The following is an 18,347-nucleotide window of genomic DNA, read 5'->3' as shown; positions in this document are numbered from 1 at the left end:
TTAGGCGGATAGCACCACCCATTAATTGATCTAGTACTTTAATCTTTTCATTTTCATAAAACCAATAAAAATATCTGTATGGTGGGACTTTAACTCCAAACAAATTAAATAAAATATTTAATTTATCACTTAGCTAAACTTTTATTTTAATAAATTTTTTGTACATACTTTAGTACTTCCATTAATTGTATATAAATTTATACATACTATTATTTAAGTGTTTTATTAAATTGGAGTCACTAACTTGGTTAGAGAAATTACGGAAATATTTTTTCGTAATAAAATAAATCATATTATTCGATAATACTTTAATTTTTTCATTTAAAAAACTAATAAAACATGTTCATAGTGGGATTTGAACCCAAACTAATAGCATAAATAAAACATTTAATTTACCACACAACTAAAATTTTATTTTAATAATTTTATACATTTTAATTTTATTATCCATACTTTATTACTTCCATCAATTGTGCATATATATACTATTATTATTATTATTATTATTATTATTATTATTATTAATAAAACCTCGATTGAGTTGGTATCACAAGTTAATCGGATATCAAGTCGATTATGAAATGACTAATATTCTTTTTACTAAATGATTATAATATTTTTGTTTTTTTAAACTTTTATATAGTTTTTAAATAAAAGAACTAAAATTAATATGTATAGGATTGAACTCATATTTAATGGATTTATAAACAAATTATTTACCACTACGCCATTAATAATTATTGAGTATTTTTTAAATAATTTAAAAATAATTTTTAACACAATGTTTATTCTTAACAAATTTCTTTCAAGGGTTAACTAGGTACCAACTCGATTAGGAAATTACAAATATATCATTTTATTAAGGAATAAACCTCAAAATTATACACGTTAAAATCTAATTGTGGTTCAAATATATACTTAAAACTTTAAATTTAATTTATTCATACACGTTTAAAGAAATAAATACATCAATTTATTTTATATTGAATAAATATAATTATTAATGCATGCAATATATAAACATAAAATGAAGTTATATTAATAATTGTATTAATAATTTATAAGAATTAGATCAAATTAAATTTTCATGTATAAAATTATACAAATCAAAGTTTATGTTTATAATTATACATTAAACTATAGTTCATGTATAATTTAAAATTGTTCCTTTATTAAGTGACTAGTATTATTATTTTGACGCCTTTTTTATTTTTCAAACTTTTACATATTTTTAAAATAAAAGAACAAAAATTAACATATTAAAGAATTAAACACATGTTTAATAATTTTATAAACAAATTTTGCTATCACTCCACTGATAATAATTCTTAACTTAACTTTAAAAAATAGCTTTTAACATAAAATATTTTTGTCCGTTAAATTTATGTATGTATATTATCTTATTTTAATAATAAAACTATTGATTGGGTTAATGTCTCTATATTTTTATATAATTTTAAAATAAAAATTAAAATTAACATGTAATGAGATTAAACCTGTGTTTAAAAAATTATAAACAATTTTTATTATTATTATACTATTAATAATTTAACAACTACTCGAGATTGATAAAATGATAAACCATTAAAAATATTATTGAATAAAGTCTTTCTGCGCTGCTTTTTTTTTTAATAATCTTTCTGGTAAAGCTTTAAAAAAGAAGCTCAATAAATTTTCTCAATTTGAATTTCTTCGATATTCCAAATTAAACAAAAAGAAGATTCATAACAAAATACAAAAATTTTATAAACACCCAAATATTTTTTCCTGAATTAATCGGAAGGAGATGAAATAAAAATCCTAACATGATCCAGAAAACTGAGATCTTGAGGCCTATCTTTCCTTTTCACATACCCTTTGGCTTCTTTCTCTGAATAAATCCCAAACCCTTTCCTCCCGTTCTTCATCCACATCTCCTTCTCGAAGCTCTTGTGCGCGTAATACGCCTCCGCCGCGCACGTTATTCCCCCCGCGGCCGCGCGGGTTAACACCGCCTGATCTTCCTCGTTTTCTTTGTTATTCCCGCTTTCGTTCCCGTAGCCAGCGGGAATCAGCAGGATCGGCAGCCGCTCGTAATGACCGCGACTCGTGCCTTCCAACTCATCGACGCGGGCGAGTCCCCGTGACGACACGGCGTACAACTCGCCCGTGACTCGGTGTCCTGAACCGGGCAGGTTGAGGAGGAAAGGGACGCGGTAAGGCCCGCAAACGAGAGGGTATTTCTCCACCGTTTGGTAACTGCCTTTGAACACGGCATCTCCGGTTCGCATCAGATCTTGAAGAAGAACGTGATTGGAGAACCCTCGTTTCAAGGTTCCGTACGTGAATATAAGGCTCGTACAGCTACTGTTTTCGGATACCATCTTTCTTTTTTCTTTTTGACGAGTAGCTGTGGTGATTGGCCTATGAGAAAGTGAGGGAAAACTGAAGGAAAAAAAAAAAAAGAGAAAGAAAAAAAAATGATTTGCTGATGCTTATATAATTAAACCGTATATGGATATGGAGTTCTATTTATAGGAGGATTCCACTTTTGGCTGGTTGGTAATTTTAACTATAAAAAATTCTGTCATTGAAATTTACTGACGGCAAATCAGAGGAAAAGCATATGGTAAAATCTATACAGTTAAAATATGTTTAGTATTATGAATATTAAGTCAACAATCACATCCATCAATATCAATATAAATTTAAATAAACTTTAAATTATAATAATCATTAAAATTATATCTCTACTTCATTTATATTTCTTATATTTATAAATAGAGATTTTAAAAAACTTTATAAATATTTTGATTAATTAAAAAAATATGCTCTCTATTTCCTCTCTCATTCTCTTTGTTCTTTACTCATTATCTATTTATTTTATAACACTTAAAATTTATTTCATCTATTTATATTTTTAAAAATTTAATCCATTTATTTTTGATTCTAGAGTTTAAGTCCAACTGTAGATATTGTCACAATAATAAATTTAATCAAAAAATTAATAATATTAACAATTAGATCTAAAATTTAAAATCTAAAAATATATTAATTAAATTTCTAAAACGTATAAATACATGAACTAAATTCTTAATTTTTGAAAAGTGCAAACACTATAGACGCACTTTAATCAACTTATTTTGCTGACAAATATTTTATTTTATTTTATGACCCTCACGATATTTGTGAAAAACTTAAATATATTTATTAAAACAGTTTTGAAATTTTATTAAAAACATATTATAAAATAAATAAATATTAAAATAATGGAATTTTGTCAGATATTTTTATAATTTTTGAATTTTATAATTTTATAATATTTTTAATTACTTTAAAAATATTTAAATAAAAATTTACTTTATTTTTGTTTTCTCCCACATGTTGCTCTATATCGTAACTTAGTGCATCATTTTTTACTTCATTTGCATCACCTTCAATTAATCAAAATCGTTACTCCTTCCTTAGTGTCTTCACCTACCGCTCGAACCACTCTTTTAGCAACTACCATCATGCTTCAAACTCCTTTTATTACCGAAACCAAGATTTCAAGTAGAGTTTTTTGTGAGTCGGGCTATGGCCCATTTCTAAAAACTTCTCAAGTTTGGCACGAACAACCGACCCTAAAAAAAACCATATTATTGTTTAAAATAATAAAATATCAAATATATAATCTTATATTAATATTTATATATTTTATAATTAAATTTAAATAAAAATATTTTAAAATATATTTAAGTTAAATTCAAGTTGGATCACGTCAACCCAAATACAAAAAATCATTATCAAGCCTCGTTTAAATTGAACTGAATAAGTTAAACCGACCGATAACTCAATCCATGGACAAGTGTAACTCTAAACCTACAAAATAACAAAAATTTTCTATAAGATTTCTTATAACTTTTATAATTTTTAAAAATTAATTATGTATAACTTATTCTATATTGTATATATTTTCTTAAATATATTTTTTGTAATTTCTAACATTTTTATAATATATAAACAATATCTATGAAATTTAATCATATCTATTTTATTATTTTCTATATTTTTATTATCTTCCTTTTTTGTAATTTTTCATAATATATAATAAATATTACAGTTTTCCTATATACTTTATAGTTTGTAATTTTCTAAATTTGATGTAATATTTTAATATTTTTAACTTTAAATAATTGAAAATAATTTAATTCCTTGCAATATAATTAAAATATTAATCCATCCACATCAACATTTTCCCACGTCAAACGCTCCATCATCATTTTTCTATGCCAGTTATTATTCATGAACGAACTATTAGGAGGTTTAATAGAAAATTATATTTTAGGGACTCAATTGATTACTAAATATCAATGAGGACACAATTCATTGTAATTTTCGATTAAAAGCTCAATTGGTTTTATAATTATTTTATGAGAACTTTGTTGATATTTAAGCTTTAATATTTTAACAATCTAACTTTCACATTTCATATCCCATTTATGTAGATGATGCATGTTAAGTATGATTGAAATTTTAAAAATATATTTATTTTTCATCTAAAAAAAATCTTTCAACCATCCCATGTATATATAAACATAGATAAAATTTTAGATCAATATAATAAAGATACTAGATTAATTTAAATTTTTATATGCATAACAATTACAAGTACATTGATAAATTCATTGGTAGAATTGTTAAAAATATTAATAGTACAAAAGTTTTGAAAATTGTATAAGCTTCAAATGTGCTCCAAGTCCCTATACTTTTGTACATTTAAAATTTAGTCCTATTATTTTTGGATTTAAATATCGGGTCTAATTGTTAATACCTTTAAAATTATTCTATTAAATTTGTTGATGTAACATTTTGAATAAAAGAATTTCATTTGTCAAAATAGTGACAAGAAAAAAGACGTTTGTAATAGACTTGAATTTAACAAAAAATATAACAATTCCGATAATTAAATTTGTATTCTTAAATTTTAAGAATAAAATAACTAAATTCTTCAAAATCAAAGTAGAACAACTAAATTTTAAATGTGTAAAAATATTTCCTCCTCATATGAACAAAGAAAATACAATAAACAAAGGTGGCATGCTTAACTATATGTTTGGCACCTCATCAAATTTAATAATAACAACAAACTTTTAACGGTTTTGTAAATTTTATATTCCTATATTTTAATTATTTAATTTAAATATTATATTTAGAATATTTTAAATCATATATAATTTCAAATAATTTATACATACAATAATTTTATGCAAGTCACCAACTCGGTTAGAAATTTTATGGAAATGCCCTTTTATAATTAAAATAAGTTATATTTTTCAAAGGTAATTTAATTTTTTATTAAGAGATACGTATATGATGAGATTTGAATCTATAGTAATTGAATTAGTAAAACCTTAATTTACTACTCATTACTCAACTAAAGCTTTATTTTAATATATTTTATAGATTTTTTTAATTTGCGAACCTATTTATACTTGCTATTAATAAAGTCTCTAATTGAGTTGATATCACGAGTCAACTGGTACCAACTCAATTAGGAAATTACGCTAATATGCTTCTATAATTAAAATAAATAATATTATTAAAGGGTACTTTAATATTTTCACTTTAAGAAAAAAAAATGCATATAATAGGATTCAAATCCTCACAAATTACATTATTAAAACATTTAATTTACTACTTAACTAAAACTGTATTTTACTATTTTATACATTTTAATTTTATTATGTACACTTTATTACCTCCATTAGTTGCATATTTATACGTATTGTTATTTAAGTTGCTAATTGAGTTGGTATCACCAGTCAATGTGTACCAACTCAGCTACGGAAATTATGAAAATGTGCTTCCATAATTAAAGTAAATTATATTAGTCAATGGCATTTTAATATTTTTATTTTAACAAAAACCAATAAAAATATGCATATAGTCTGATTTGAACTCACAACAATTTTATTTGTAAAATCTTAAAATTTCCACTCAACCAAAATTCATCTGAATATATATATATATATATATATATATACATTTTATTTTAATATATCCAATTTATTATATCTATTATTTGTATATCTATACTTCTAATAGAATCTCGGATTGGGCTGGTGTAACAAGACAATTGAGCATCAACTCGGTTAGTAGAATTACAAAAAAATGTTATTTCATATTTAAAAAAATTTATATTATTCAAGGGTATTTTAGTCTTTTTCAAAACTCGATAAAATTTTTGCACATGGTTGGATTTGAGCTCGTGTTATTTACAGTAATAAAAATCCACTTTACCCCTAAATCAAAGCTTTATTGTAAATACAAAAGGACTTTTTTCTAATTTTTCTAATTGACTTGGTTCTTTTATTTTATTATTTATTGTATGTTAATTTCAAATACAAATTTATGTTCAAAATACGTAATTTTCACGTACATACGTGCATAATAGAATTTCTAGTATTATTTATAAAGCTCTTTATTTAGTTAGTGTCACTCATCAATCCGGTTCTAATTCAACTAGAGGAATTACTTTATTGTCTCTTCACATTTAAAATAAATTATATTATTTGAGGGATCTTTAATCTTTTATTTAAAAAACCACTAAAATATGCATCTAATGATATTTAAACTCATGCCAAATAGATTAGTAAAACCTTAAACTTATCACTTAACTAAATTTTTATTTTAATATGCACAAATTATTATTAATAATGTTATTAATTGAGTTGGTATGACAAGTCATCTTGATATTAATTCACAATTAATGATAAAATTATGATAAATTATTGTAATCTATTTAATATTATTTATCTAATTATTTATTTGTTTCAATTTTATTTTACTCAGAATTATTTTTTTAAATTTTAATATGATGGAATATTCCATTTGTTATTATAATTAATTAATTTTAAATATTATCTTTTATTATTTATTATATATTATTTTTAAGCAAGAAATGGGATTTCTATAAGGCAAACTTTTCAAAAATAAATTTTTTTTCGTATATCTATGTTTTCTTTAAAGGCAGATATTTTCTGAGACCTTTAATGGATATTTACGTAAGATCGTAACGTTAATTGCTACCACCAACCGGCGACCGATAAAGCCGCCGCAAAGGCAAATAAGAACTTTGCTATTACACCAAAACTGAAACAGAACGAAACGTTCCTTTTAACAAAAGCTTAGTTTCCAACTTTTTAATTCTAAGGGATTTCTCACTTTCATCAAATTTCCTTTTCAGGTAACACTTAAAAATCATTTAATTCTTTTTATATCTATTGTTCCTTGTCAGTATAATCCAAATCCTTATCTCTCTTTTTTATTTTTTTTTAGATTTGTTTGTGACTCATAATTCATTAGTTTCATGTGTAGATTTTTCTGCTTTTTCATATCAAATTTTGATTTAGATTTATGTTCTGGGAAACGATTGGAACAATGGGTTCTCTTTGTTTTTGTGCTTAGTTGATCAGATCCTGTGTTTTTCTCCTTTGATTGTTTGCATTGGAAGCGGTATGACAAAAACAATAGAAAAATAAATTATTTGCCTTCGAAATTATTAAGAACAGTTTATTTAGGTTAGGTTCATCCGGTTTTTTATGGGTTTTAGTCAGATTTTAATTGTACATAAATTTTGTTCCATTCTTTGTAGTCTGCAAATTGTTGGGTTTTAGAATTTCTGTTTAAATTTGTGTTATTAGATGGAAAAATTTGATCTTTCTTTGCTGCAGAAATCCTAGGGTTCTGTTGTTGAAGTAAATGATATCTGGTTTACAATGGATGAGTTACCAGAGAACTTGGTTTGGGAAATTTTAGGCAGGATTAGGAAAACCGGGGACCGAAACTCAGTTTCGTTAGCGTGTAAACGTCTTTATGAACTTGATAACGAACAGAGAATTTCTCTTCGAGTTGGGTGCGGGTTAGATCCTGCGAATGAAGCTTTGGCTTCCCTCTGCAATAGGTTTCCCAACTTAACAAGAGTAGAAGTCACTTACTCCGGTTGGATGTCCAAACTCGGCAAACAAATGGATGACCAGGGGCTCTCGATTCTTTCTGGTTACTGCCCGTTACTGAGTGATCTCACTCTAAGTTATTGCACATTTATAACTGATATGGGCCTTCGTTACTTGTCTTCTTGCTCCAAGCTTTCGGCATTGAAGCTGAACTTCACCCCGAGAATTACCGGGTGTGGCATACTATCCCTTGTTGTAGGCTGCAGAAGCCTCACGATTCTCCACCTTATCCGCTGCTTGAATGTTAACAGTGTTGAGTGGTTAGAATATCTTGGCAAGCTTGAAACACTCGAAGATCTGTCTATTAAAAATTGTAGAGCAATCGGGGAAGGTGATTTGATAAAGCTAGGACCGAGTTGGCGAAAGCTAAAAAGGTTGCAATTCGAGGTGGATGCTAATTACCGTTATATGAAAGTTTATGATCGGTTGGCTGTAGATCGATGGCAAAGACAGTGGATTCCATGTGAAAATATGCAGGAGCTTAGCTTGGTCAATTGCATCATCAGCCCTGGAAGAGGGCTGGCTTGTGTATTAGGGAAGTGCAGGAACTTGGAGAAAATTCACTTGGACATGTGCGTTGGAGTACGAGACTCTGATATTGTAAGCTTAGCACAAAAATCTAGTAATCTTCGGTCAATATCCCTCCGAGTTCCTTCTGATTTCTCACTGCCTTTACTGATGAACAATCCATTGAGATTAACCGACGAGAGTCTAAAAGCCATTGCTCAAAACTGTTTGATGCTTGAAACACTGAGGATATCTTTCTCTGATGGAGAGTTCCCTTCGTTTTCATCGTTCACGTTAAATGGAATCCTTAGTGTGATCCAAAATTGCCCTGTCCGGGAACTCGCACTGGACCATGTCTATTCCTTTACTGATGTTGGGATGGAAGCTCTATGCATGGCTCAGCATTTAGAAACCCTGGAGCTCATGAGATGCCAAGAAATAAGCGATGAAGGGTTGCAGCTCGTAAGCCAGTTTCCTCGTCTGCATGTTTTGCGGCTGAGCAAATGTTTGGGGATTACAAATGGCGGGTTCAGAACTCTCATCGGTTCATACAAACTCGACTTGTTGGCCGTTGAGGATTGTCCTCAAATTTCAGAAAGAGCAATCTTCGGTGCGGCTAGATCAATATCATTCCGGCAAGATTTATCGTGGATGAATTGAAACATCTTTTACAGGTTTGAGTCAATGATTATGTGGGGGTTTTCTTTTGATTGTTTGTATCCTTTCTAATTTCAATGAACATTCACAGATGTTGTTGCATCAGCTTTACATGTAACAGTTGATAATAACAATGTAACTTGTATATGCCAAATTGTATTATTGATTGTTGAAAATGCTATCCTAATTTATCTTCTGTGATCTATATCCTTGTAACAGGTTGAGTTTAAGATGAGTACAACAATGGCTGCCCCCATTCTTTTTATTTGTTTATTTTATTTTAATTTTTAAAGAATGAATCTGTAGTTGTCCCTCCATCTCTCTAATATTTACCAGACGTGAGTTTGGTTGAGTTTGATTAGAATTTTTTTATAATAATTTAGTTCAATTTTCGATTTTTTATATTATTCGGTAAAATTCTTAAAGTTTTTCGTAAATATTTTTAAAATTAATTTTTCAAAGTAAATAAAATAATTAACAAAAATGATTTTTCATAAAATTATCAATAAAATTGACTTAAGGATGCTTTGCTGCTATTTAATGTTTAATATAAATTTATACAATTTTAAGAATATGATTATATGTTTGTTTTAACCAAAATATAATTATATGTTAAAATTATAGTACACTGTTTTCTTTTGTAATTGGTACAATAAATAATTTGTCTCGTCCTTCTAGTATATGAAAATATAGTTCTCGTGGCATTATTTAGTTAGCTGAATTTTTTAATGAAGGATTATTTTAATTACCAAATCTAGCCAAAAAAAAAAGATCGCTAAATAAGAAAATAAGTATATTTTACGAGTATCATGAATTAATCCTTTTCATAAAGAAGCTAAGTGCAAATAATCCTTTTATAACGAAGCTAAGTGCAAATTTATTATAGGTAATATTGAAATTTACCAATATATATTTGTTTTTATTGATATTTATTATTATATTTTAAAAATATTTAGAAATTTATCATTAGAAATTTACCATTGACTCTTATATGGTTAAATTTTACTACTAAGTTTTCAATTTTATTACATTTTACCAGTAATTTTGATTTTTTAAAATTGAATTTTACCACTCAATATTAATTTAGATAATTTAAAAATAGAATATAATAAGAAAAATTATTTTCAATATTATGCTTTAATAACTAACAATAATTTAACATATAAAAATAAAAATTAATAAATTAAATTAGAATTTCTATTTAATGAAATAAAAACTTGAAAAATAAATATATATATCAAAAGAAAAATAAGTTTATTTTATAAAATAACCATTTTATTTAATATTAATTAACTTATTATTTTTAAAGGTTAATTTAAAAATATAAAATATTTTTATTAAATATTATCTTTAAATTAAATAAAATATAACTTTAATCAACCAAATTTAATATAGTATTAAAATTATAGTGATAAATATCTTTAGATGACAATGATAATAGTAAATACCAATCAAAGTGTAAGGACAAATTTCAATTTACACCTAAAATATAGTGACAAAAACATTAATCACTCTAAAGAAAGTCCAGATAGCCACGCGTCGAGCTTATAAAGCAAAACCAGCGAGAAGGAAGCCTACTCACGGGAGCACCAGATCCACCCTCTTCAATCAAAATCCTCTTTACGGACCTGGCCAGAAGAACAGGGCCACACCAGATTAAAGAAGAAAAAAACAAAAAATCTTATAAACAATCCGACACCGTTTCCGATCTTATTAGTATTTTTGTATTATTATCTAAATTATCGTCCACTTTTTCTCGATTTTCCTCCAAATTTCCTTTCCATCCAAACAACAGGCTCTCTTTCCCGTCTCTGCATTTACGTTCTATTTTTTTTTTAGATTTATTTTTTTAAAAAAAACTAAAGGTGATTGAGATAATTTTTTCTCCTAATTATTTTTTTTTCTTTTAAATTGTTTTAATGTTCACGTAATCTGAAAAGTTCAACTTGCTTTTTCTCTGATTCAATTATTTTGTACTCTCCTGTTTTTTTTTTTAGATTTATTTTAATTTATGCAATTTTAACTGAGAAGTGAATTGAAGTATACGTTAGATTAATCAGATTGGATCTGTTAATTTGGTTCTTCAGATTTGAGATTATAGGTTTTTGTTGTGTTTAGTTAAAATCGGAGTTCGATTTTAAATTTATTAAATTAGTTATTTACTCTCTTTTTTTATGTGAAATTCTGTAGGGATTTGAGTTCGTCTGGATTTGAAGTACTTTCTTGAGCATATATGGACCGTGCTGAACTATCCACTGAACAGGTTGGTGATCTATCACTACATTAGCTTTATTTGTTATGATTTTATAGAAAAAAGTGAAAATTTCATTTGCGATTAAGTTGCGATTTCTCTTTAGCTTTAGAATCATTTGATCATTGTTGTTGTTCTTTCTTTTTGGCTTTGGAAGCAAAATGGAAGTGCGATCGGCTATAAAAGCTAATGATAAATTTGAAAATTTCATCAATAAATTTGTAAAGAAACATATTTCCTGCATGAATCAGGCATTACATTTTCGTCTGTTGCGGTAGATTTGGTGGAATTCCATGGATGATAATTTTCATTTTCAGTTACTGACTGCGAAAACCAGTCTATTATACTTGAATATGTGTTTTATATTTTGAAACCCTGAAAAGCATGGATCTTATAAAAAAATAGGTTAGGCGTTCTCCTAATGTTCTATTTTGATGGGATACAGAGGTTTTAGGACTCTTTTAAATTCTTCAAATTGTTTGTTTGTATATTTGATAGGAAATCTCTGTTTCAAACAATTCTATTCTTAAGCTGTATTCGAAGATATAGTGACGGTGACATGTTAATGGTGATTCCGTTTTGATGTCTTTTTCTCCTTTGAAGGTTCTGAAGAGGGACATCCCATGGGAAACATACATGACAACTAAGCTGATTTCAGGAACAGGCTTGCAGCTGTTAAGGCGTTATGATAATAGAGCTGAAAGTGTCAGGGCACAGTTGTTGGATGATGTAATGTTTTATAGCTCTTCTTAACATACGAGCTGTATATTATTTTGTTGATATGTTCTTTTTTCCCCCTCCAATTGATTCACTAGTTATACTAATTTCTCTTCCACAGTAAATTGAATCACATTTCTTAAAGGAAAATCTTATAGAAATAAGGATAGTCTTTGCAGTGATATTGATTGGTAAAATGACTCTGACAGGATGGTCCAGCCTATGTTCAAGTGTTTGTTAACATCTTACGTGATATCTTTAAAGAAGAAACAGTGGAATATGTTCTGGCTTTAATTGATGAAATGCTTACAGGTATTTGAACTTTGAAGAATATTGATCTTTTGACAATGTCATTCATCATAAACAAATTTACTTAATGATATTTTCTATTGCAGCCAATCCGAAACGAGCCAGACTATTTCATGACAAGTCTCTTGCTAATGAAGATACTTATGAACCTTTCCTAAGTTAAGTTTTTACCAAAGATTGCTTTCATTATCAATTTGTGCCTTTTTTTTGGGTGTTAGTGCGAGTGGATAAGTAAGGTGGCTGATACTCTTTGATTTTTCAACTACATATTCTTTAATCTTTCAGTTATGACCAGTGGTACCCTAAAATAGTCTATAGTGTCTGCTTGATGACTGCTACACAGTTAGAATTACCTTTCTAAATGTTATATCTATATATATTGGCTTCACTTCTCCTTTATTGCATTATTTTAACTCTAAATTGAGCTGGTTCCTACGCACTGACTCTGCTTACTGAAGAAACTGTCTTTTATTGTTAGTGATGGCTATTGACTTTTTAGGAATTTTTCATTGAAAAGTGGGTGCTGGCCCCTTCAAGTTAATATAGTTTTCTCTTCTCTAGCATTCTCTTGCTTGAAATCTGAGTTAATTTGGTAGGATTTATCTCCATCTGCATAATGAACATGTACAAGCATCAGGAGTCTTGATATCTTGCACATAACAGACTCTTAAGCGATTGTTCGTTGTAAGTTGTCTCACTAGTTGTAAAATAAATAGTTGCATGTTTTGCTAGTATATTTGATATTATGCTGAAAATATGCACGTATGCAACAGGTTGTGATCTTAGCTCAAAGGTTCTAGTTACTATGTGGTTAGCAGACATGGTATTTATGAGGAGCTTCTGCTTTTTGCTGCTAGGTTCAAGAGTTTTTAGATGGAAATAATTTGTATCTTGTAGGTCACCAAGCATGAGTTTATATATGGCTGTCAGTGTCATATATTCTTTTTTAATCTATATTCTGCTCTCATCTGTGTTACCTTATATATTTGGAAGAATAGAAATGTCTCTCGTTAAATTTGAAAATGTTCATCCATGTACACTTGATTTCCTATCTTGTACTAAATTAACTGAACTAAAACTATCCAAAATTTGGTCTACTTTCAGGTTGCTGTGGAAAGGCAACTGGTTCATACAAGAAAAGAGCTGCAAGATACTTGCCTTGATAGTAAGGTACAAAATATGTAATCCATATAAGCAATGAAGTTGGCATTGTGTCTTGCATCCATTATCTAATGATTCTTTACATTCTTTCTTCTATTAATTTATAGTGCAAGGCCAAAAACCCAGGATGGCGTTGTTGCAAATGGAGAAAATTCAAAGAAGAAGGGCACTACCATTAATGATGTACTAAAGGAATTGGTTGAATGGCTGTGCACACAGGTTAGCATACTGCTTTGCATTCTCCCTATGATTTTAGATGCCTTCTGGAAGTTCCCATGTCCGTTTTGCAGTCTCTGGTTGTCTCATTCTCACTCATGGCCTTGTTGCAGCATGATTTCTTGTGAAGAAGATTCTATTTTTGTTGACTTGGATTAGAGTTGTCCTTACTTCTTGATGCTTAATGTCTTCGCAGCTGAAGAAGCCTTCCCATCCTACTTGTGGTATTCCAACTGCTATTAACTGCCTTGCATCATTACTGAAGGAACCTGTCGTCAGATCTTCCTTTGTTCAAGCAGATGGGGTGAAGTTACTGATTCCTTTAATTACTCCGGCATCTACCCAGCAATCTATCCAGGTATTTTTTATTTACATATTTTGAGGTGGTTAAGTGTTAAAGAGGTGATTGTTTTCCTTATAAGCCATTTGAGTGGCCTAATTCTGAAATTGACAACTAATCTTTGTGACAGCTTCTCTATGAAACATGCCTCTGCGTGTGGCTGTTATCTTATTATGAGCCAGCAATCGAGTATTTAGCAACATCTAGGGCTCTTCCAAGACTGGTTGATGTTGTTAGGAGTTCCACAAAGGAGAAGGTGAGCTCTTCTAATGTGCCAATTATCCAAGTTCTGCCTTGTAATGTTGATGTTACTGGAATAAAATGTATGCATGAGCAAGCATCCTTTAATGTGGTACATGGGCAGAATTCTGTTATTTTTCGAGCTTTCCTTTCCCCTTTTAACTTTTTCTGCAATTCTGTACTAGCTTTATGAATTTTTATTATTACCAGGGATGAATTGTATGCTTTTAGATGCAGGCTGATTAATCTATTTCTATGCCAATTTTCTCATTTGAAACATGTCTTTGATTTGTGTAATTATTTATTTGGGTATGACCAATTGCGGCCAGGTTGTCAGGGTTGTTGTATTGACCTTTAGGAACTTGTTATCCAAAGGCACATTCGGTGCTCAGATGGTTGACCTTGGACTGCCGCAGATTGTTCAGAGTTTGAAAGCACAAGCCTGGAGTGATGAGGTAAGAAAACATAATGTTTAATGCTTATGTTAAATCTTATTTTTCCTTCAGCTTAATTGTTAGATTCAATGCAGCTATGCTGAATTTTATGTACTCTTTATATACTGATTCTTGCATACGGATTTGATTTGGATATCTCATAGGATCTATTGGAGGCTCTCAATCACCTGGAAGATGGGTTGAAGGATAACATTAAGAAACTGAGTTCCTTCGATAAATATAAGCAAGAAGTTCTCCTTGGTCATCTTGATTGGTCACCCATGCATAAAGATCCATTGTTTTGGCGGGATAATGTTTCATGCTTTGAAGAGAATGATTTCCAGGTATATTTTTTCTTTTGTTTCTCATGGCTTTCAATTTTTCATGCTGTTTGCTTGCTTCTGGGTAACTTTACGAAGAGCAATTCAAATATAAAAATGTTAAGTTGTCCAATTGGTCTGTTCAAAAATTACCGACCACCCAAATCTTCTTAGCGTAGTATTGAGAAACACCAACTTACCACCACATACACTCACACATGTAAACTGCTAATTTGTGCAGTGTTTTGGCCTTTTGTTAAGTCTATCACTCTTAGAAGGAAAGTACTGCCTGGATTAGACAATATGTAACTCCCTGATGATTGCTTGCCTATCAGTAACAATTATTCATACGCAAGTATAGATATGTAAATTTTTTAAAAAGAATGTGTTCTATGAAAAAAGAATCCTGTCTGATAATGTGCTAAAGTTAAATTTCCAATCTGATGTTCAATGTTGTCAAGGGAGCCAGGTGCACTTTAGGTGTTACAATCCTTAAATATATACATTCATATGTGCATAAGTATATGCATGTTTTTGTATGTCTGTGTCTATGGAAAATGGGCAAAAGATATATAATCATAACAAATGAGTGTTGCTGCTGCATTTTTCCTTGAAACGAGTTATTGTCATAATAATTTGTTTCACTTCTGCTATTTTTTGTTGCGTAATGACGAGATCTGGGATCAGTTAAAACAAGCATATTTATGTAGATTGAGAATATCCAAGTAGAAAACCGTGTGGTAATTAGTTATCATGTACTTTCCCAGGTTCTAAGGGTCCTCATTACAATTATGGAGACGTCCAGTGACCCAAGAGCTCTGGCTGTTGCTTGCTTTGATCTCTCACAATTTATTCAGCACCATCCTGCTGGCCGGGTGATAGTAAACGACCTCAAGGCAAAGGAGCGGGTGATGAAGTTGATGAACCACGACAGTGCTGAGGTTACCAAGAATGCCTTGCTCTGCATCCAAAGGCTTTTCCTAGGTGCCAAATATGCTAGCTTTTTGCAGGCGTAGTTCAGCTTCATCGTGCTCGGTCATGTCCTCATCGGATGGTAAGTAAATTATGCTTTGTAGGAGTTTTATATTCTCGTTCAAGTCCAGTTGGGATGGCTGATATTTCTGTCGGATACTTCGTTGCGAACATGTCTAAGGAAGAATTGTTTTGATTCTTTTGTCAAAAAAAACCTTCAAAATTAGTGTTTTTAAAATTTTGAGTTGTGGTGGGTGTAGAATAAAATGTATGCAGTCCTTGCCCTATTTTTAAAATAAACTGCATTACAATGAACAACTTATTTTTAGCTTGAATATTTTGAACTTTGATGACTGTTTTTTTTTTTTTTCTTACTCTTTGGTATCTAGTAAATACAAATACATATGGGCAGTGGTGGAGCCAGAAACTTTATTTAGGGCCGGAATTAAATTGTATATTTTTACGATATTAAAAATATAATTTCATCATTTTAGTAGTCTATCTTTATAATTTTTAAAGGGTTAAATTAAATTTTTATTATTTTTGATGGTCAGAGAGTAATTTTACTATTATTAATTTAAAATTTTATAAATTATAAATGAAATAAATTAAAATTAACTATTTTAGGGGTGATGGCCTTTGGGTGTCTGTTAAGCTTCGCCACCGTTACTACAAAATTGTGAGAGATTCATTTACACCAATATATAAATAAAAAGTTCTGTACTTTTTTTAACCATAGATCATAATTAAATCTACGGTTAAGATTAAGATTAAAAAATTTCTCTGATTAAAAACATTCCTTAATCCAACAATTAACTTTGAGATCAACATTAAAATTTGTTTGGTGCATACCAAAAAAAAATCTCACCGGTTTCTTCCAAAACAAGGGAAAGTCTATATTTAAATTTTATTTATCTTCTTTTATCATTCAAGCCAACTTTTTTTTTTTTCACAAGTTGTAGATAAATTATTTAATTCTCGCTGTTAAACTTCCTTTTAATTCATGATTTGTTTTTTTTTTTGAATTTTCACTTGAACATTTTTAAACATTGAATATGAAATCTAGCCTAAAAATAATCACAAGAAGGGGAACAAAATCGTTTTACTACTAATCATTATGGAAATAAGAAGGAACGTGCATTGGCAATTAAAATTTTTAAATTGTAATTAGTTTGAAATGGTAGGAGAATTTTTTTTTCAATTTTATTTTTTCATAAATATTTTTGTCGTCTTTGAAGTAACTTTATTATTGTTAACTTTCTTTTTACCGTTTTACATTTTATTTGAAAAAATGCAAAAAAATTAAGAATAATAATAAATATAAAGAAAACCACTGAACTTAAATATAGTAATTTCTATATATATATATATATATATATATTTGTAAATAAGGTGACAAAATCAATTGATAGTCACTGATTATCCCTTTGAATTGATACAAAGGTATTGAATAGGTACCTGCGAATCCACCGTATACTGCCAACACTGCTGTGGGGGCTTTTAGGCTTCCTCGAACTTTCCTGTGTTTAACACGGCCAAATTGTATATATTTTTTTTCAATATTGTGAAAGAAGTATATTTATGTATATTGTGAAAGAAGTATATTTATATGCTGAAATTGTACTTAATATATCAATATATGTATGAGGAGAGAAATGGGTGTGAAATTCAATTCCAGAAAATCCAAAAATGTGGGGTTGGTATGGTTTGAAGTTTAGCTCAATGAAATTGAAGCATACGTGAATCTTCCCCCTATAATGTATAATATGCAATTAATAGAAAGCAAAAGAGACTAAAAGGCCCACAAGCAAACCCAGCTCTTACCATTCCAGGCACGTACTACACATGTTTTGGTTTGATTCGATTTTATTAAATTTTTAAAATTTTATTTTATATTAATTTTATATTTTAATTTTTGAGTTTATTTAAAACTTTTGATTATCCTTTTAATAATGTTATTTTTAAAACTCGAGTTTACGTTTTATTCTTAAGAGTGTAATATATTTTATCAATAAACTTAATATTTATTTTTGTATTATAGCTTTTGACATTATTTGTAAGATTATATTGAATTTTAAAGTCATCTTTCAAATATAAAAATTAATTAAAATTAAATAAGAATAAAATTTACTTTGCGTAACACGGAGTTTTAACTTTCACTTTAAAACCCTTCGACAATTTTAAATGATTTTCGATTTTTTCTCACCCTAATCTTTTCTATTATTACTCATATTACTTTTTATTCAC

The 18,347-nt window shown here is 28.8% G+C and overlaps 3 protein-coding genes across 4 annotated transcripts; 2 read left to right on the top strand and 1 right to left on the bottom strand.

Annotated features, from left to right (window-relative positions):
- Positions 1–1,672: 1,672 nt before the first annotated feature.
- LOC108465870 (putative gamma-glutamylcyclotransferase At3g02910) lies at positions 1,673–2,580 on the bottom strand. The gene has a single exon (XM_017766258.2). It carries the CDS (start codon positions 2,361–2,363, stop codon positions 1,773–1,775), a length of 591 nt encoding a protein of 196 aa, XP_017621747.1. The 5' UTR covers positions 2,364–2,580; the 3' UTR covers positions 1,673–1,772.
- Positions 2,581–6,923: 4,343 nt separating this feature from the next.
- On the top strand, positions 6,924–9,316 carry LOC108467703 (F-box/LRR-repeat protein 14). Its single transcript, XM_017768438.2, has 2 exons — positions 6,924–7,207; positions 7,695–9,316. The coding sequence occupies exon 2, from the start codon at positions 7,740–7,742 to the stop codon at positions 9,141–9,143; it is 1,404 nt and encodes a 467-aa protein (XP_017623927.1). The 5' UTR covers positions 6,924–7,207; positions 7,695–7,739; the 3' UTR covers positions 9,144–9,316.
- A 1,428-nt stretch (positions 9,317–10,744) lies between these two features.
- On the top strand, positions 10,745–16,418 carry LOC108469981 (V-type proton ATPase subunit H-like). Of its 2 annotated transcripts, none has more exons than XM_017771126.2 (12): positions 10,745–11,005; positions 11,331–11,403; positions 11,995–12,120; positions 12,318–12,420; positions 12,504–12,576; positions 13,522–13,587; positions 13,686–13,797; positions 13,991–14,152; positions 14,265–14,390; positions 14,704–14,829; positions 14,973–15,152; positions 15,896–16,418. In XM_017771126.2, exons 2-12 carry the CDS (start codon positions 11,374–11,376, stop codon positions 16,142–16,144), a joined length of 1,353 nt encoding a protein of 450 aa, XP_017626615.1. In that variant the 5' UTR covers positions 10,745–11,005; positions 11,331–11,373; the 3' UTR covers positions 16,145–16,418. The 2 variants fall into 2 exon arrangements, with proteins under 2 accessions (XP_017626615.1, XP_052873993.1); XM_053018033.1 differs by lacking the exon at positions 10,745–11,005 and adding an exon at positions 11,055–11,113.
- Positions 16,419–18,347: the final 1,929 nt, after the last annotated feature.

The sequence above is a fragment of the Gossypium arboreum genome, chromosome 8 (assembly GCF_025698485.1).
Source record: "Gossypium arboreum isolate Shixiya-1 chromosome 8, ASM2569848v2, whole genome shotgun sequence".
Lineage (NCBI taxonomy): Eukaryota > Viridiplantae > Streptophyta > Magnoliopsida > Malvales > Malvaceae > Gossypium > Gossypium arboreum.
Note: the sequence above shows the minus strand (reverse complement) of the source record. Positions and strands in the feature narration are given on the sequence as shown.